Source organism: Eriocheir sinensis, chromosome 16, assembly GCF_024679095.1.
Source record: "Eriocheir sinensis breed Jianghai 21 chromosome 16, ASM2467909v1, whole genome shotgun sequence".
Lineage (NCBI taxonomy): Eukaryota > Metazoa > Arthropoda > Malacostraca > Decapoda > Varunidae > Eriocheir > Eriocheir sinensis.
In genome coordinates, this window is record NC_066524.1 from 11,204,026 (window position 1) to 11,224,025 (window position 20,000).

At 44.2% G+C, this 20,000-nt stretch overlaps 1 protein-coding gene across 1 annotated transcript in view; it reads right to left on the reverse strand.

Annotated features, from left to right (window-relative positions):
• The window catches only part of LOC126999285 (uncharacterized), a 25,205-nt gene that overhangs the window by 3,715 nt on the left and 1,490 nt on the right, over nucleotides 1-20,000 (reverse strand). The window contains exons 2-7 of the mRNA XM_050861694.1: nucleotides 15,706-16,019; nucleotides 9,905-10,004; nucleotides 8,940-9,161; nucleotides 7,579-7,706; nucleotides 6,610-6,747; nucleotides 1,186-1,946 (exon numbers count right to left, since the gene is read on the reverse strand). Of these exons, the coding sequence (XP_050717651.1) occupies nucleotides 1,186-1,946; nucleotides 6,610-6,747; nucleotides 7,579-7,706; nucleotides 8,940-9,161; nucleotides 9,905-10,004; nucleotides 15,706-15,783 (1,427 nt within the window). The 5' untranslated portion in view covers nucleotides 15,784-16,019. The remainder of the gene's footprint in view (nucleotides 1-1,185; nucleotides 1,947-6,609; nucleotides 6,748-7,578; nucleotides 7,707-8,939; nucleotides 9,162-9,904; nucleotides 10,005-15,705; nucleotides 16,020-20,000) is intronic.

Sequence of the window (20,000 nt, forward strand, 5' to 3'; positions counted from 1 at the left end):
ATGGGAAGGAGGAAGAGGGTGAGGGAAAAGGGGAAAGGGTGGAAATGGAGGAAGAGTAAAACGGGAGGGAGAAGGGGAAATAGTAAAAGGGAAATGATAGGGAAGAGGAGGTAAAGGGAGGAGGTATTGGGAATGGTCAGAGGAGAAGATGGAGGAGATCAATGGGAGAGAAGAGAAGGAAATAATGGAACTGATGAAGGGAGGAGGAGGAGGCTAGTAGAGAGGAAAGGGGAAGAAGGAAAAGGAGGAGGAGAGGGAGAGTAGAAAGAGAAGAGAGAAAAGGGTAGGAGCCGGTAGGATGTCAACAAAGAGATAAATACAGGGGATGAAAGGGTACTGAAATCGATATAGCAAGGTGAGACAGGGAGGGAAGGGTAATAGGGGGGAAAAGGGGAGGGGGGGGGTCCATCCACACCTAAGACTCGTATTATCAAACGTTTGGGGCTTTTGTTATGACTATTTTTTAAGGCAAGAGAGGAGGTTACGTAAGGTTGGCATGAGTGTTTTTTTCCCATTCACGGCGCAGAGGCCTTCCAATACTACTACCAGGGTCATGAAGCCACCAATGGAGGCCCCGACAACTTCTATACGAGACCTTTTCAAATAGGACTAAGGGTCGTATTTTAAAACATTTCGTCGCCCAAGTTCACATATTTGGCAAGGCTTTCGTAGGAGTTGGGGGCATTTCCAGGGGTAGTTGTATGACCCTGGTGGTAGTCTGACTCTTCCTCTGTACTGTGAACTTAAAGAAAAGCTCAGTACAACCCGATTGACCCCCTCTTTGACCTATAGAAATAGTTGATGTGAGAAGCGAAAGAGTCTTATAATACGAACTTAAGCCTTCGAAGAGTTTAATATGAGGGAGAGAGAGTTTTATATATGGAAAAATTTGTATGTGTGCGTATAGGTATTCAAGTATGTATATATGTAACTGCCTGTCTGTATGTATATCTCTTTTTATCTGTCTATCTGTTTAAATCTCCTTCCGAATCTAACCTTGCTTTTGGCCACCTCTTCTGATTCTTTTTTTAGGAACAGCGATTAGCGAGCTTTTTTTTTTTTTTTTTTTTTTGTGTGTGTGTGTGTGTGTGTGTGTGTGTACCCTTGAGCTGCCTCCTTTGTTGTAAAAAAAAAAAATGTGTCTATCAAAATCTATCTAAGGCACCTCATTGACACCACACTTACCTCTCCTGCACATCTGAAGACTCATTATCATCATCAGCATCGCGGGTCTCAGCTAGTCGGTCTTGCAAGCCCTTCAAATTCTTAGAGAGGAAAGTTTGAGCTTGGAGTCGTGTTTGAATCTCTCCCGTCTTGCTGGTGGGCGTGGGGCGGAGCGGTTTGTGCGGGCGTGGGCGAATGATGTGTTTGTGGCCGCGGGACTCATGCAGGCGGGTCAGGTCGAGGCGTGAGGGCCAGAAGTGTTTGCTGAGCGTCCTGAATTTGTAGTGTCTAGCGGGGCCGAGGTTGTTCCCACGGATGTAGTGATCGTTGTACTGGGGGGGCGTGAACTGGAAGGGGTGCCGCGACCGGGAGAGGTGCTGGGAGGGGTGCTGGGAGGGGTGCTTAAGTCTCCCCACACCTTCACCCCCCTCAATCTCCTCCCCAGCAAGCATCTCCCCTTCCTGACCCCTTGGCCCAGAAATCGCCACTCCCCCAACACTGGTCTCACTCACAACACTCCCCCCTGGATGCCTCACCCCCACCAGCCCATGCCCAGCGTCAGCCTCATGCCCCGCGCCCTGTGCCTGAGGGGGCGGGAGGAGGGGCATGGGCATGAGGAGGGCGTGGTCTAGTGGTGTGAAGTGACCGTAGAGTTGCATGTAGAGCTGGATGGTGGCTGCGTCCAGGGTGACAAAACCGGCATCTTCCAGAGGGGAGCAGACGCCCCTCCATAGCTCTAGGTTGAGGGCGTAGAAGGAACCCGGGGGACACACGCCCAGCCCCTGCGGAGGAAGAGGAAAAAGGGGTGAGGTTGGGGAAGGGGAGGAAGAGGGATGAGGAATAGGTGAAGGGTGAGGCGGAGAAAGGGCGAGGCTGAAGAAGGGCAGAAAGGTCAGGATAAGAAAGGGGGGAGGAGGAGGAGAAAGCGTGATGCTGAGGAAGGGAATGAGGAAAAGTGCGAGAAATGTGAAGGAAAATCTCAGTCTCTCCCCAGTTATTATTATTATTATTATTATTATTATTATTATTATTATTATTATTATTATTATTATTATTATTATTATTATTATTGTTTATTATTATTATTATTATTATTATTATTATTATTATTATTATTATTATTATTATTATTATTGAGATCCATGAAAGGCCATCAGGAGAGACAAAAAATGATATGGACCCAAACAGACAGTACCTTCGATGAGCAGACATGGATATGAAAAATAGAAAAGAGACAGACAGTAAAGAGAAGAATAAAAAAGAAAAAAAAGGGGGACAGAAAACACTACCCAACAAGTGGGTGTTGACCTTTGCTCTAAACCTATCAATGTCAACAAGAGAAACACCAACATCTGTAAGTACATTCCACATTTCAAACAAATTAGGTTTACACAAGCGGGAAAATTGGTTACTTACGCAAAATATCGAAAAAAAATGGATAAAGAGCACGAGTAAACTACGTAGACTATTGTAAACTGTGGCGTGTACGGAGAACGGGCTGAAAAAATGAGCCGGTAACGCGCTGTGGGGAGTGCGTTCATTATTATTTACAGGCTTAAGCAGCAAGGTCAAAGCACAAGCAGCAAGGTCAACGCACAAGCAGCAAGGTCAACGCACAAGCAGCAAGGTCAACGCACAAGCAGCAAGGTCAACGCACAAGCAGCAAGGTCAACGCACAAGCAGCAAGGTCAACGCACAAGCAGCAAGGTCAAAGCACAAGCAGCAAGGTCAAAGCACAAGCAGCAAGGTCAACGCACAAGCAGCAAGGTCAACGCACAAGCAGCAAGGTCAAAGCACAAGCAGCAAGGTCAACGCACAAGCAGCAAGGTCAGAGCACAAGCAGCAAGGTCAACGCACAAGCAGCAAGGTCAACGCACAAGCAGCAAGGTCAACGCACAAGCAGCAAGGTCAACGCACAAGCAGCAAGGTCAACGCACAAGCAGCAAGGTCAAAGCACAAGCAGCAAGGTCAGAGCACAAGCAGCAAGGTCAGAGTACCCGTCACACATTTCCCCGGTCAGCGGTTTTTCCCCTCAGAGCTGAAATTCCCTCCTTGTCAAGACCTTCCCCCTGCCACTCAGTTTTTATTCCTAGTTTGGAGATTTTTCCCCTGCAAAGCAAAAAAGAATCCCTCCAGTCATAAACTTTCCCCTTCACAAATTCGCGATCACACTGGTTTTTTTTTCCCTTCAAAGCAAAAATTCACTCCCGATCAAAAACTTTCCCTAGTCAAAGAAATCCCTGATCACACAGTTGTTGTTGTTTTTCCCTAGTCTCATTTTTTCCCTCTCAGAGCATAAATTCCCTCCCGATCAAGAACTTTTCCTTGATAAATAAATTTCTTATCACAGTTTTTTTTTTCTCCTTCAAAGCAAAACTTCCCTTCGGATCAAGAACTTTCCCTAGGCAAATAAATTCCTCGTACACAGTTTTTCCCCATCAAAGCAAAAATTCCTCACCGATCAAGAACTTTCCCTAGACAAGTAAATTCCCCAGTCACCTTTTTTCCCCTTCAAAGCAAAATTCCCTCCTGATCAAGAACTTTCCCTAGACAAATAAATTCCTCATCACACAGGGTTTTTTTTTCTCCTTCAAAGCATAAATTCACACTCGATCAAAAACTTTCCTTAATCAAATAAATTCCTCGTTACACAGTTTTTTTTCCCTTCAAAGCAAAAATTCCCTCCCGATCAAGGACTTTCCCTAGACAAGTAAATTCCCCAGTCACTTTTTTCCCTTCAAAGCAAAAATTCCCTCCCGATCAAGAACTTTCCCTAGACAAATAAATTCCTCGTCACACAAGCTTTTTTTTTTTCCCTTCAAAGCATAAATTCCCTCCCGATCAAGAACTTTCCCTAGACAAGTAAATTCCCCAGTCACTTTTTTCCCTTCAAAGCAAAAATTCCCTCCCGATCAAGAACTTTCCCTAGACAAGTAAATTCCCCAGTCACTTTTTTCCCTTCAAAGCAAAAATTCCCTCCCGATCAAGAACTTTCCCTAGACAAATAAAATCCCCAGCCACCTTTTTTTCCCCTTCAAAGCATAAATTCCCTCCCGATCAAGAACTATCCCTAGACAAATAAATTCCTCGTCACACAAGCTTTTTTTTTTTCCCTTCAAAGCATAAATTCCCTCCCGATCAAGAACTTTCCCTAGACAAATAAATTCCCCAGTCACCTTTTTTTCCCCTTCAAAGCATAAATTCACTCCCGATCAAGAACTTTCCCTAGACAAATAAATTCCCCAGTCACCTTTTTTTACCCTTCAGAGCAAAAATTCCCCAACATAAACATTTCCCTAGATAAATGAATTCCTCATCACACAATTTTTTCCCCTTCAAAGCAAAAATTCCCTCCCGATCAAGAACTTTCCCTAGACAAATAAATTCCCGTCACCTTTCAAAGCAAAAATTCTCCATCAACAACTTACCTCAGCCACAAATTCGCTATCACATTTTTTCCCCAGCCACAGATTTTCCCCTCAGTTATTTCCCCAATCAATTTTTCCCGCTTTCAAAGAAAAAATTCCCCTTCAGTCATAAGCTCCCCAGGCAAGTCCAGCAACACCGTCACTCCCGTCCACCCAGTCATCAGCCTCCCGATCACTTCCTCCTCCAGATCAAGGTATTCTCCCCTCCTCCCCCCTCGCTCCTCCCCTCCCCCATCAGCATCTTCTCCCCTTTGATATGACGAAGTAAAAAGAAATGTAAAAAAATAGTTTGACGTCACAAAACTAGAGCAACAAACATCCTGGAGGAGGAGGGGGAGAAGGAGGAGGAGGAGGAAGAGGAGGAGGAGGAGGTGTGTGGGTAGATAGACAGGTCAGAAGAAGAGTTGGAGGAAGAAGGAGGAGGGGAGGAGGAGGAGGAGGAGGAGGAGGAACGACGACATTTAAAAGCAGCTTCAGGGTTAAAGAACTGGATCAAATGTGGAGGAAGGGGGGAGGAGGAGGAGGAGGAGGAGGAAGGAGGAGGAGGAGGAGGAGGAGGAGGAGGAGGAGGAGAAATACATAGGAATACATAGGAAGAACAGACACCAGAAGACCTATCGGTCTATGACGAGGGTGTCTGTTTACTACCGCTACTACTAGTAATCTACGTGTGGTAGGACAGGAGGAGGAGGAGGGGGAGCATTGTTGGGGGGGGGAGGGAGAAGAGGGTTAAGGGTGGTAAGGGGAGCTAGGGGAGAGGGGGGAGGAGGACAGGTGAGAGAGAGAGAGAGAGAGAGAGAGAGAGAGAGAGAGAGAGAGAGAGAGAGAGAGAGAGAGAGAGAGACCCACCGACCAACCGACACACCGACAGACAGACAGAAAGACAGGCAATCACTAACAAAGGACAGGTGTTAACAGTGATGGGAAGAATAAAGTTAAAAGGTGAATGAAAATGAAAGTGATTGACAGGCGAGAATAGAACGTGAAGACCATTGGAAAGGGCACCAATTTACCTGTAATCAAAGGGGTAACTGACATAGGCGCGCACCCTCCCTTAGGACAGGTGTGAAAGGGAAGAAAGGTAAGGGGAGATTGTTAACCCTTTGCCCCCTAAAAAAAATGACAGGTAGAGATGAAAAGAGACAGGAGGAGGAGGAAGCAGAAGAGAAAGGGAGAGGAAGAAAGGAAAGGAAAAGGAGGTCGGAAAGAAGACAAAAGAAGGAAAAGGAGGTGGAAAGGAGAGGAAGGAAAAAGGCAAAAGGAAGAGGAAGAGGAGGGAGAAAAAAAAAGGAGGACGGGAAGTAGAGAAAAGAAGGAAAAGAAGAAGGACGGAAGGAGAGAAAGGAGAGGAAGGAAAAAAGCAAAAGGAGGAGAAAGAGGAGGGAGAAAGGAAAGAACATACATAAGCCTACATACACACACACATACACACATACATACATACATACACACAAACATACACACATACATACACACATACATACATAGATACATACATACAATAGGGCGCCAGTTTCCACATAAAGATTGAAGAATATAGATCCAGAACTACATACAAAAAAGAAGAAATAAAGTATAGGGAATAAAGAAAGGAGTAAGTAGATAAGGAATAAGGTGAAGAATAAGGAGGAGGAGGAGAGGGAGAAAAGTAGAACAAGAGGAAAGAGGAGGAAAAAGGATGAATTAAAGAAGGAATGAAAGGGAAAGAAGGAAAAGGAATAAGGGAAATGAAAAAGAGGAAGGAAGGAAGGAAAGAAAGAAAAGTAAAAAAAAGGATGAGAAAAAAGTAGAAGAGGAGGAAAATGAAGAAAAGAGAGAGAAAGAGAGAGAGAGAGAGAGAGAGAGAGAGAGAGAGAGAGAGAGAGAGAGAGAGAGAGAGAGAGAGAGAGAGAGAGAAAGCAAAAGAAAACAGAACACACACACACACACACACACACACACACACACACACACACACACACACACACACACACACACACACACATACCCAACCCTACCAGGTACCCTCACCACCCACCTGTCCTAGTTGGTAGCAGGCGCCGTCAAGCAGGGCCGGCACGAAGGGCGGGGAGGGCAACGGCCGCTCCAGGTTAAGTCTGCCGCAGGGGTCGGGGGCACACACCTGGGGGAGCCGCGTGGTGTTAGTCCATAGCACCTGGGGGAGGAGGGAGGGGCGTTAGTAGGGAGGGGAGGGTGGGAGTGAGGGAGAGAGAGATGGATAGATAGATGGAAAGAGAGACAGGTAGACAGATAGAGAGAGAGAGAGAGAGAGAGAGAGAGAGAGAGAGAGAGAGACTACTTCTAATACTAATTTTCTATAGATATATTCCAAGTGATTTTTAAGTTAGGGGGCACGCTCCTCTAGGGGGACTTAAGTAAATTCTAAGGGGAGTGCGAGCCCTGGATGAAAAGTTTGAATTTTTCTTGTTGGGGTATTTATAATTGTCTTAACAAGAGCGTGGTCTACTATTGCAAACTTGAAAAAAATCAAAATCATTGCATTTATTAACTTTATATTTCTTTTTCACTGTTTAAACCTGGGAGTTAATTTCATCTATCCATGCAAGGGGGCGTGGAAGGAAAGACTCGCTCCTAGACGGACGTGTTAGTGAAAAGCTTAAGAACCGCTGGTCTAAACTATTATTATTATCATCACTACTACTACTACTACTGTTACTACTACTACTACTACTACTGCTGCTACTACTACTACTACTACTACTACAATTACTATTTCAACTTTTATTTACTTTTTAACCCTCATTCTCATACGCCTATTATTATCACCACCACCACTTCCATTACTACTACTACTACTACTACTACTACTACTACTACTACTACTACTACTACTATTACTACTATTAGGAGCAGCGAGTAGCGGGCTTTTTTATTATTGTTTCCTTTTTTGTGTGCCCTTGAGCTTGTAAAAAAAAAAATAAAAAAAAAACTACTGCTACTTCTGCTACTATTACTGCTCCCTTACCTGGCCGGGGGGGCAGGCGACGGAGGGGGTGAGCGGGGGTACGCAGCGCCCTCTGCCCAACTCGAGGTAGCCGTCCGGGCACTGGCAGATTGGGGTCCCGAAGGCGGTTTGGAAGAGCTCTAGGTCGCCTGTAGAAGGGAGAGAACGATGATGATGATGATGAGGAGGAGGAGGAGGTGAAACAAGGAGGGAAAGAAAAAGAAGGAGAAAGCAGAAAGTAGGAGGACGAGGAGGTAGTAAAGAAAAGGGGTCAGAAGAAGGGGAAGAAAAAGGAGTGAAGATGGTAAAATGAGAAGAAGGAGGAGGAAGGAAAGGGAAGAAGAGGAAAGAATAATGAGAAAAGATGGGAAAAAAGTAAGAGGGGGAAGTGAAGGAAGGAGGGAGAGACAGATGAGGAGAGAAAGGAAGGAGAAGGAAGTAGAATAGGAATAAAAAGGAGGAAGTTAAAGAAAAGGAACGATGAGGAAGAAAGGAAATACAAGAGAAAAGAAGGGAAAGAGTGGAGGAATGGGGAGGAGAAAAATGTATAGAGGACGGAGGGAGAGAAAAAGGAGGAGAGATGGGAAAAGGATATGAGAGAGAGACTTATTTATTCCTTACATCATAGAAAACGTGAGAAGGGATGGTATTTCCGTTATATTAGAGAAAACGGGGATGTGAGGATCAGTTATAGGAGAGACAATGGCAATCTCTCTCTCTCTCTCTCTCTCTCTCTCTCTCCTTTTTCCCCTTATTTCCTTTATTTTCTTCCTCTTTTCATATTTTTTTCCCTTCAGTCATTTGCTTCCCTTTCTTTCCTTTTTCTTCTTTTATTATAAACCTTATTCTGACTCGCTTTTTGCTCTGTTTCTTCTCTTTCCTTCGTCTACTTTCCCGTATATTTTCCTATTCCTTTACCACCAATTTCTGTGTGTGCTGCTGTGTGTCTCTTTTATAATCACTCTTCGCTTTGAGGTTTAATCATTTTAATGGTAGACAATGTTTCAAATTTCATATTACCACATATAATATTTGTAAAAGACTTAAGCATCTGAAACTATTGTAATTCATCTGTCTATTGTAATAACCGAGTATCTACTGTACTTTGCGTAATAACCACTTTGGTGGATAATAAAAAATCTAAATCCTCCTCCTCCTCCTCCTCCTCCTCCTTATCATCATCATCATCCTTATCCTCCTCCTCCTACTCCTCTTATTAAATTACTACTACTACTACTACTACTACTACTACTACTACTACTACTACTACTACCCCCCCCCCCCCCACACACACACACATGCACATACATACATACACACATATTTCCCAACACAACACCCTCTCCCCTTTCTCCCTTTCCCTCCCCCCTTTCAATCCTCACCTGGGCAGTGGGTGTTACTGAAGGGGTCGTGACACAGCTGATCACTAAACACAAAGATCCTGTCGGGCGCGCAGAGCCTGGCCGCGCAGTATCCCTCCAGCGTGGCGGGGTCGAGCAGCACAAAATCCGAGGGCTGGCACGGGCCTTGCGTCAGGAGGTCGTAGCAAGTTCCGTTGATCTCCGTTTCGTCCCGGTCGCAGGAGTCGATCGTGAGGTCCGACCCTGGGGTGGAGAGGGGTTAGAGGTTGGTATTGTCAGATGCTCCCACCCCTCACACCAACTATTTCCAAAGGCCAAAAAGGAGGTTAATCGAGTTCTAATGAGTGTTCTTTTAGGTTCACGGTACAGAAGAAGGCTCAGACTACCACCAGGGTCATAAAAGTACCCCTGGAAATGCCCTAAACTCCCACGAAGGACTAGTTAATTACGTGTTCTTGGGCGCAGAAATGTTTAAAAATATGGCCCAGAATCTGATAAGGAGGGGAAGAAAAGAGGGTGAGGTTAGAAGGGAGGTTTAGAGGTTGAAAGGAAGGAACAGGCCGGGTTAGGTTAGGCTAGGTTTGGTTAGGTTTGGGGAGGTTTGGTTGTCGAGAAGAAGACAAGGTTGATAGAGAGGAAAAGAAAGTTTATACGGTTTAGAGGGGAAACTATAGGTGGAGGGGGACTGGAAAAGGGGGAGAAGAGGGTTGAGAGAGAGGAAGAGCAGAGGGTGAGGTTACAAGGGGAAGTAGATGGCGAAGAGGGAAGGGGACCAGGAGAGAAGAGGGTGAAGTTAGAAGGGGAGTTAGAGGTTGAAAGGGAGAGAGAGAGATGAGGGAGAACAATGCTAGGTTTGGTTAGTTTAGGTTAGGTTATATTATGTTTCTTCTACTACTACTACTACTACTACTACTACTACTACTACTACTACTACTACTACTACTACTTCTACTACTACTACTACTACTTCTACTACTACTACTCACCATCGTAGAACCAGAGTGAGGTAGGAATGGGGATGGGCAGGTTGATTCCCCCGCCAGCAGGGGCGCCGACCCCTCCACTGACCCCCTGACACGACGCCGGCTGTAAGGGACGACGGGGAAGGGGTGAGAAGGGGAAGGGAAAGGGGAGAGGGAGTAGATGAATAAGGAGGGGAGGGAAGGGGAAGGGATGGGGAATAGAAGTAGGGGAAGGGATTAGGATGGGAAAGGGATAGAATAGGGAATTGTAGGTGGATAGGAGAAAGAAGGGAAGGGAGGGAAAGGGAAAGGAAGGTGGATAGAGGATGAAAGGGTAAGATAAGAAGGGAAAGGGGTAAGAAAGGGTAGGGGAAGAGAAAGGAAGTGTAGGTGGATAGGAGAGAGAAGGGAAGGGAGGGAAAGGGAAAGGAGGGTGGATAGAGGATGAAAGGGTGAGATAAGAAGGGAAAGGGGTAAGAAATGGGAGGGGAAGAGCAAGGAAGTGTAGCTGGATAGGAGAGGGAGGGGCGGGGATATGAAGGGAAGAGGGGTGGGAGGGAAGGGTAGGGGGAGGCGGTGGCCGAGTGGTCAGCGTGCGGGTGAGGTGAGCCAGGGGTTCGAGTCCCACCGATGCACGCTGACAATTTTCAACCATCGCCGAGTGGCAGAAGATTACCCACACGCTGCCCAGATCTTCACTGACTTTTGCGACTTCGGTCAAGAGGAGCACCGGGGGGCAGCGTGGGCCAGGCAAGTCATGCATCACGGTAGCTACAATATTTTTTTTTTATATATATTAAAGGGTATTAAAGGAATTAGGTAATGTACTCAGTGACCCACTAACCGACATCTTTAAGATGTCGGTAAATACTGGCTATGTGCCGAGCCTATGGGAAGTAGCTAATGTGACGCCAATTTTTAAAAAGGGGGACAGGTCGGTTGCTTCAAACTATCGCCCAATTAGCTTAACATCGGTTATAGGCAAGATGCTGGAGTCCATAATAGCCAGGAACATTCGGGAGCATCTAGAGAAACATAGCTTAATTCACGACTCGCAGCACGGGTTCACAAAAGGTAGGTCATGCCTCACCAATCTCTTGTCCTTCTACAATAAAGTATTTGAGGCGGTTGACAGAGATGAAAATTATGATGTAATCTATCTTGATTTTAGTAAAGCGTTTGACAAAGTTCCTCACCAACGACTGTTGCTGAAATTACAGGCTCACGGAGTAGAGGGTAAAGTTTTGAACTGGGTCAAGGCGTGGCTTAGCAATAGGAAGCAAAGAGTGCAAATCAATGGTAAAAGATCTGACTGGGGATGTGTTACGAGTGGGGTCCCACAAGGCTCGGTATTAGGTCCGCTTTTGTTTATTATTTATATCAATGACTTAGACACAGGAATTAGTAGTGATGTTAGTAAATTTGCAGATGATACCAAGATCGGTAGAGTAATTGAGTCAGATCAGGACGCTAGTATTCTCCAAGGTGAACTCAACAGATTGTATGACTGGGCGGATAAATGGCAGATGGAGTTCAATGTAGGGAAGTGCAGTATTCTGAGTGTAGGTAGAACAACCCCTCACATAACTATTGCTTAAATGACACTCTCATAAGCAGGTCTGGGTGCGAGAGGGATTTAGGGGTCTTAGTGAGCTCTGATCTCCGTCCAAGGGCACAATGCATTCAAGCTAGAAATCGAGCTAATAGGGTACTGGGATTTATTTCAAGGAGCGTAAGCAACAGAAGCCCCGAAGTCTTCCTCAAACTATATTTAGCATTAGTTAGACCTCATCTTGACTATGCGGTTCAGTTCTGGTCACCTTACTATAGAATGGATATCAAAATGTTAGAATCGGTGCAGAGGAGGATGACTAAGATGATTCAGGGGTTGAGAAACTTGCCATACGAGAAAAGACTCAAACAGTTAAACTTGCATTCTCTAGAAAGGCGAAGGGTGCGTGGAGACATGATCGAGGTTTATAAATGGATGAAGGGCTTTAATAAGGGAGACATTCATAAGGTTTTGTTGGTAAGAGAGCCGGGTAGGACACGAAGTAATGGGTTTAAACTGGATAAATTCAGATTCAACAGGGACATAGGCAAAAATTGGTTTACTAACAGAGTGGTGGATGAGTGGAATAGGCTTAGCAGTCATGTGGTGAGTGCCAATACAATTGTCACATTCAAAAATAGACTAGATAAATTCATGGACAGCGATATTAGGTGGGGTTAGATACACGGGAGCTTAGGGTCAAAGGAGCTGCCTCGTACAGGCCTACCGGCCTCTTGTAGACTCCTGCGTTCTTATGTTCTTATGTACAACAAAGGAGGCAGCTCAAGGGCACAGAAAAAAAAACAATAATAAAAAAAGCCCGCTAATCGCTGCTCCCATAAAAGAACCAGAAGAGGTGGCCAAAAGCAAGGTCAAATTCGGGAGGAGAGGTGTCCTGATACCCTCCTCTTGAAAGAGTTCAAGTCGTAGGCAGGAGGAAATACAGATGAAGGAAGATTGTTCGAGAGTTTACCAGCGTGAGGGATGAAAGAGTGAAGATGCTGGTTAACTCTTGCATAAGGGGTTTGGACAGTATAGGGATGAGCATGAGTAGAAAGTCGTGTGTAGCGGGGCCGTGGGAGGGGAGGAGGAAATAAAATTCGCCTTCGCCACAAACGGTCTGGGGTCGTCCAAGAGACCCCTCAAGCGAGCCTCCCGGCACCATAGCCAGCACCTAAAACAAATAGATAAATAAAAGGGACGACGGGAAGGCGAAGGGAAGGGAAGGTAGATTTTGGAGGGAAGGGAGAATGGGAAGGGGATGGGAAAAAGACAGAAATGGGGAAATAAAAGTAGAAGGGGAGGGAAAGATGGGTAAGGAGAGTATTTAGGAAAGGAAGAGGAATAAAAGGGGAAAGAAAGGAAAGATAAGGCTAGGAAAAGGTAGAAAAGAAGAAGAAAAGGAATGGTCAGGAAAAGGAAAGAAAAAGAAAAGATGGAGAAGGAAAGGAAGAAGAAGGGAAGGTGAGGAAAGAGAAGAAAAAGGAAGGGAAAGAGGAAATAGAACACCGTACTTGTAATAATAATAATAATAATAATAATAATAATAATAATAATTTTATTATTATTATTATTATTATTATTATTACTATTATTATTATTACTATTATTATTATTATTTATTATTACTATTATTGTTGTTGTTGTCGTTGTTGTTGTTTTTGTTGTTGTTTAGTCTGTTGAAGTATGACTCCGCAATCTCTCTCTCTCTCTCTCTCTCTCAACCTTGGTCTGTTTTTATTTGCGTTTAAGGAGTAAAAACATTGTTTTAATTTATCATTCAGTTCTACTCTGTGGTTGTCTGTCTGTCTCTCTGTCTGTCTGTCTGTCTTTGTCTTTTTCTTTGTCTTTGTTTTCTCTCTCTCTCTCTCTCTCTCTCTCTCTCTCTCTCTCTCTCTCTCTCTCTCTCTCTCTCTCTCTCTTTACTTGTTTGTGTACTAGAGAGAGAGAGAGAGAGAGAGAGAGAGAGAGAGAGAGAGAGAGAGAGACTTTTTGTAATCTATCCTTTTATGTCTACTAATTATTTTTTTCTTTTTCCTGTTTGTTGTAATCCTGTTATTTATTTTTTTCTTCTCGCTCTTTGTAGTAATCAAGTCTCTCTCTCTCTCTCTCTCTCTCTCTCTCTCTCTCTCTCTCTTCCCCACCTGGTTCCCGGAAGTGTTTGGTAAAGTCAGTTAAGTCACCTGTTCTTTGGCGTCACCTGGCAGTGACCTCACCTGGGAGTCTGGCGTCATGTGGAGTTGGCCTGACGTCATCGCTATTCTCTTTGTCTTCTTTGTCTAATTTTTTTTCACCTTGATTTACCTGTTTTTGACGACACACGGTTGTGGTCTTACCAGATGTTTGAGCCAACTAATGCTAATGTCACCTTTTAATCAATGATCACCTGGTATTTTAAAACCACGTGTTTTATGTCACCTTTTTCTTTCGTTTTAATTAGTGTCACTTCCTACGTATTAAGTTTACTTGTCCTTTACCACGTCTTACGTTGTCTTACAACAATTTCACAAGCTCTCCCGTCACCGGCCATTCTCTTTGACATAATTTCCAACATTATCACAAGCTCTCCCTTCCTGGACCATTCCACTGAAATCAGTTCCAACAATGTCACAAGTTCTCCCTTCTTTGGTTCTTTCCCTTGACATCAGTTCCAACAGTATCACAAGCTCTCCCTTCCTCGGCCATTCCCTTGACAAGCTCCATTATTATTACATACGCCCTTGCTGAGTCATTCCCTTGACTTAAATGCAAAGTTTAGGGGTATATGTTATAGCTGGGCGTGGCCTCAGTGTTCATCTCCGTCTAATTGACCTTTGAACCTGTGATGGGTGAGAACCCATTATCTCGAAACACTAAGCCACTGTGGTATCCGGGTTACCACAGTCACCTTCCTCGGGTTCCCCAAGGTACCTATTTATCGACATTAATCCAGACACCTTATGAAGGCAATTTGGGTGCGGTCGGTAATGACTAAAGACTGCGGAAGCTGATAAATCTTCAACTCTAAAGAACAAATTTCTTTTTTAGCTGTTGACTACTTCTACATTAATTTCAGATACTCTTTAATGAGTCTTTATACACTTAAAAAAAAACATTTATGAACGTTTCATTTTTTTTTTTTTTTTTTTTTTTTTTTAAGATAAAAACATTGACTGTATAAATCATATACGACTAAGCAACGTTGCCTTTGCGACGTTGCCAAGCGGAGTGACCCGCGGTCAGGCCGGGTCTCTCCCCGCCATGGCAGCGTGCCCTGCGACATAATGCGGCGGCTCTGGCGGGCCTTACCCTGAGGGAGCCACACCTAAAATGGATCCCAGGGAGGATCAATATTTGGTTGAGCTGCTCGCCGATTGCCCGGGCAGGGATTCGAACCCAGTCCCGCGGACTCTTAGGTAGGCATGCTGACCACTGCAGTACATGTTGGAGCCTTGACATCAGCTCCAGTAATATCAGTCAACCAGACCGTGTTGCCTGCCAGCTTTCCAGGAACCACTTTTATTGGTCAATAATGGCTGCACCCAACACATTATTTTTTTCTTTTACTTATGGCAAGGCGCGAGTAGGCCAAGAAAAGCAACAGGAAGTGAGTGAGTGGGAGGAGCGAAACCGGAAAATCGTTGAGACTGCCGATGCTTTTTGAGAAGGTAAAACGGATGTGCGGGGGTCGAGCACACATACCACAGGCCGCCACAATTGTCAGAGGGAGTGTCCACAGGGAACAAAAAACAGGTAAAAAAGTAAGTGATACTAGTAAAGATAATAATGGTGCTAATAACTAGGCCCGTGGTATTCCCCGACTTAGAATGTTATATCAAGGGCAAGAAAAAAACACCAGGCTGAGGACGGTAACCTTTGCTATTTGATCCTACTAAAGAAACGGGTGCAAGCAGGAGGAGCAGGAGGGGGAGGGGGAGGAGGAGGAGGAGGAGGAGGAGGAGGAGGAGGGATGCATGGAGTAAGGAAGTAAATAAAAGATAGAGAAGAAAAAGAGATAAACAGACAAAATAAGAAGCATGCAGACAGCCAGACAGATAGACCTGTAGACACTTGGACAGACAGATAGACAGATAGACAGACAGACAGACAGACAGACAGATAGACTTGTAGACACTTGGACAGACAGATAGACAGATAGACAGACAGACAGACAGACAGACAGACAAAAAATAATAAGTGCAAAACATGAAACTTCACAAAACAGAAAGACAAGCACACACACACACTCACACACACACACACTCACACATATACAGAAACGTAGAAAACTCACCCTGCAGAACGCCACCGCCATCAAGGTCACGAGCACGATCCTGGCCATTCCCCTCACGCACGACCTTGAAGCCTCCATCAGAAACACGATCCGATCCTTCAAACCGTCTCGATCCCCTTTAGACCACGCCGATAGGGGATCCAATACCACAAAAGGAGGATCGTGGGTTTCCGGGGAATTTTGTAGGATCGAGGAGGCTGTAGAGGTTCCTTTGGCTTCTGGGGAGTTGATGGGGTGACTGGTTGCCTGGGGTGTGGTTTGGGTAGAAGGGGGCTGGGTTTTTCCTTCGCTTCTCCCTTCTGCGTCCCGTGAAACTGAAACACCCACGTACGGAGTTACCCTGGGGCCGTCTGACCTCACCCCCCCCTCCTCTCTCTCTCTCTCTCTCTCTCTCTCTCTCTCTCTCTCTCTCTCTCTCTCTCTCTCTCTCTCTCTCTCGTTCAGTTTTCAGTTTTAAAATATCAAGAAAATGGTCATAAACGAAAACAAATATACAAGTTACGTCATGTTAGATCAAGTTAAGGACATGTTAGGTTAGGTTAGGAGTGAGAGTGACATGACCATTTCTACTTCGTACTGTGTTACATGACCTCGTAAACTGACCTTGCCGGACGTTAGATCAAGCGGCGACCTTCGTTTTTACCGAGTAAGAGTAGGAACGAGAACCAATTGGGAGGAGTGGCAAGAACTGACACCATTATCAGAATCTCTTGCACACACTGACTGACTTTACAACTTTTATGCTCTGCTGAATATAGTCGTCCCATATACATACAGAGAGAGAGAGAGAGAGAGAGAGAGATATGGGAGGAAAAATAAAAGGGGAGCGAGAAGGAAGGAAAAGGAAAGAGAGGGAGGGAGGAAGAGAGAGGGAAGGGGGGGGGAGAGTGACCAGCCCTTCTTTCTCTCTTTCTCTCTTTCTTCACTTGCAAATTTTCTCTCCTAGGACACACCTGAAGGAGAGAGAGAGAGAGAGAGAGAGAGAGAGAGAGAGAGAGAGAGAGAGAGAGAGAGAGAGAGAGAGAGAGAGTGTCCCATATAATTGTTCCATACACAAGACAGACAACCAGGTGTAGAGGCGAAATTCGAACCTATGCCGTGGTAGGATGGAGTACACTAACACCAGACAGAGAATGTTTGGAATGGAGGAGAATACTGCAGTGGACTAATAAAACATAATGATGATGATGATGATGATGATGATGATGATGGGGATGATGATACGCCTTGCTACTGTGCTCATCTTCGTATCTCTGGAGTTTGGTCATGTGTTGAGTTAGAAAAACGTGAAATTAGAAAACAAAAACAAAAAAAATACGTATAACAACGAATTTCTCCATTATACGCTCCATCACTTTTCGCAGTTTAGTTTCCCTCTTATTTATTTTTATCCAGAAAGAGCGTAAAATTTTCAAGGACATTTTTTAAGTTAAGTAAAAAAAATAAAGAAAAAAAAAAAAAAACAGGAATAGCTAAGTTCACCGTGACATGTAAAAAGAAAACGAGTGTTGTGACGCGTGAAAAGAAAACGGGTTGTGGTTGTGTCAATATTTGCTGTTTGTTCTTCACACGCTGGGAGGATCGAGGCATGATTAGCATACTTCCTCCTCCTCCTCCTCAGTATTATCATTTTCTTTCTCTTCCTTTTCTTTATTTTTTATCTTCTCCAATTTCTCATTATTTTCTTTAGCCTTTTTCTCTGTCTTCCCTTCATTACTTCCTCCTCCTCCTCCTCCTCCTCCTTCTCCTTCTCCTTTTCTTCCTCCTCTTCTTCCTCAGTATTATCATTTTCTTTCTCTTCCTTTTCTTTATTTTTTATCTTCTCCAATTTCTCATTATTTTCTGTAGCCTTTTTCTCTGTCTTCCCTTCATTACTTCCTCCTCCTCCTCCTCCTCCTCCTCCTCCTCCTCCTCCTCCTCCTTCTCCTTCTCCTCTTCCTCCTCAGTTTTTTTTTTTTATTTTCTCTTCTTTTCTTTTATTTTCTTTAGCCTTTTCTCTTCTTCTTATTTATTACCTCCTCCTCCTCCTCCTCCTTCTCCTTCTCCTTTTCTTCCTCCTCCTCCTCCTCCTCCTTCTCTTTATCGTCTTCCCGCTATATTCTCTTCTTCATTTACTCTTCCTCCTCCTCCTTCTTCAAATCTTCCTCATCACCTATCCCGCTGTGTGTGTGTGTGTGTGTGTGTGTGTGTGTGTGTGTGTGTGTGCTTATTGGGAAGTAGATCAATGAGAACGAGGTGCAAACATTCTCTCTCTCTCTCTCTCTCTCTCTCTCTCTCTCTCTCTCTCTCTCTCTCTCTCTCTCTCTCTCGTTGCGTTGCTTCCATGATTGTCTTAGGCTTAGAGGAAGTAAATGAGAGAGAGAGAGAGAGAGAGAGAGAGAGAGAGAGAGAGAGAGAATGACTATGACTTCACTGGTCATTGTTTTACTTTTTTTTTCTTTTTTTTTTTTTTTTTACTTTAAATTCCCAGTGTACTTCCTCCTCCTCCTCCTCCTCCTCCTCCTGCTTAGTTTTTCCTTTGATGATATTGATATTGTACAACTTAAAAAGGAGGAGGAGGAGGAGGAGGAGGAAGGGAAGGAGGAAGAAGAGGGGGAAAAGACGAAGTATGCTAATGTCTGCCTTTGGAAGAATCGTTCTCTTTGGTTCTTCCTGTACGACCATTTTCTGTCTCTACTTATTTCTAGTCTATTTTCCTCCTCATATCGATTTAATTTGGCGTTTATTGACGATTTTCTTAATTAATCTCGTTTCGTTTAATGCAACAGATAAAGACATGCTGGAATAACGTAGATTAACAACAATGCTAATAATATTTTTATAGTTTGTAAGGGAAACTTCTCTATTTTAAACCATGGAAGTAGAAAAGACGGGAGGGAGGAAGGAAGGAAAAGGGAAAGAAAGAAGGAAGGGAGGAGGGAGGAGAAGATGGAAGGAAGGAGGGAGGAAGGAAAAGGGAAAGAAAGAAGGAAGGGAGGAGGGAGGAATGGAAGAGGAGAAGGAAAGAAAGAAGGAATGAGGGAGGGAGGAAAAGATGGAAGGAAGGAGGGAGGAATGGAAGAGGAGGAGAAAGAAGGAATGAGGGAGGGAGGAAAAGATGGAAGGAAGGAGGGAGGAATGGAAGAGGAGAAGGAAAGAAAGAAGGAATGAGGGAGGGAGGAAAAGATGGAAGGAAGGAGGGAGGAATGGAAGAGAAGAAGGAAAGAAAGAAGGAATGAGGGAGGGAGAAAAAGATGGAAGGAAGGAGGGAGGAATGGAAGAGGAGAAGGAAAGAAAGAAGGAATGAGGGAGGGAGAAAAAGATGGAAAGAAGGAGGGAGGAATGGAAAAGGAAAGAGAGAGGGAAGAAGAACAGAAGCAAGGGAGAAGGGCAAGAAGGACGGAAGAACAGAAGGACGAATGAATGAAAAGAGGAAGAAAACAGGATAAGAAGGAATTAAGGAGAAAGGAAAAAAGGAAGAGAAGAAAGACTACAATAAAGAAACAAGGGAAAGGGAAGAAAAAAAACGATAAGGAGGGAAGGCGGGAAAAAAGAATGGGACGGAAATAGGAAAATAAGGAAGAAATGAACGAAGAAACAAAATTGGGTTAGCAACACAAAATGAAAAATAAATAAGTAAGAAAAAAGTTATAAATTCAAGGTGCTAAATACATAAATGGATATAGACGTTAAAGGAAGCAAATGAAGAAGAAGAAGAAGAAGACGAAGAAGAGGAGGAGGAGGAGGAGGAGGAGGAGGGCGTAAATAAAAGTTAGGAATCAAGGAAGCAAAAGAATATGAACTAAGAAACGATTAAGGAAGTGAATGAACGGAGAGAGAGATGGGCAAAATATCACTTGTGTGTGTGTGTGTGTGTGTGTGTGTGTGTGTGTGTGTGTGTGTGTGGAGTAACAGCTGATTTCTCTCTCTCTCTCTCTCTCTCTCTCTCTCTCTCTCTCTCTCTCTCTCTCTCTCTCTCTCTGTGTTTTTTTTTTCTTTTTTTTTATAAACTGTTCGTTATTGCACTAAGATTCTTCCGCATTGAATGTAACCTTAATTTTCTTGAACAATGAAAGGGTACAGTGTAATCTCTCTCTCTCTCTCTCTCTCTCTCTCTCTCTCTCTCTCTCTCTCTCTCTCTCTCTCTCTCTCTCTCTAAATATTTGGATGATTGTCTTTTGTTTGGTTTAGTTTACGCGAGAGAGAGAGAGAGAGAGAGAGAGAGAGAGAGAGAGAGAGAGAGAGAGAGAGAGAGGGAGAGAATGAGAATGAAATTTTCCTGGAATTGTATGAGCGTAATAATATGCTCTTTTGTT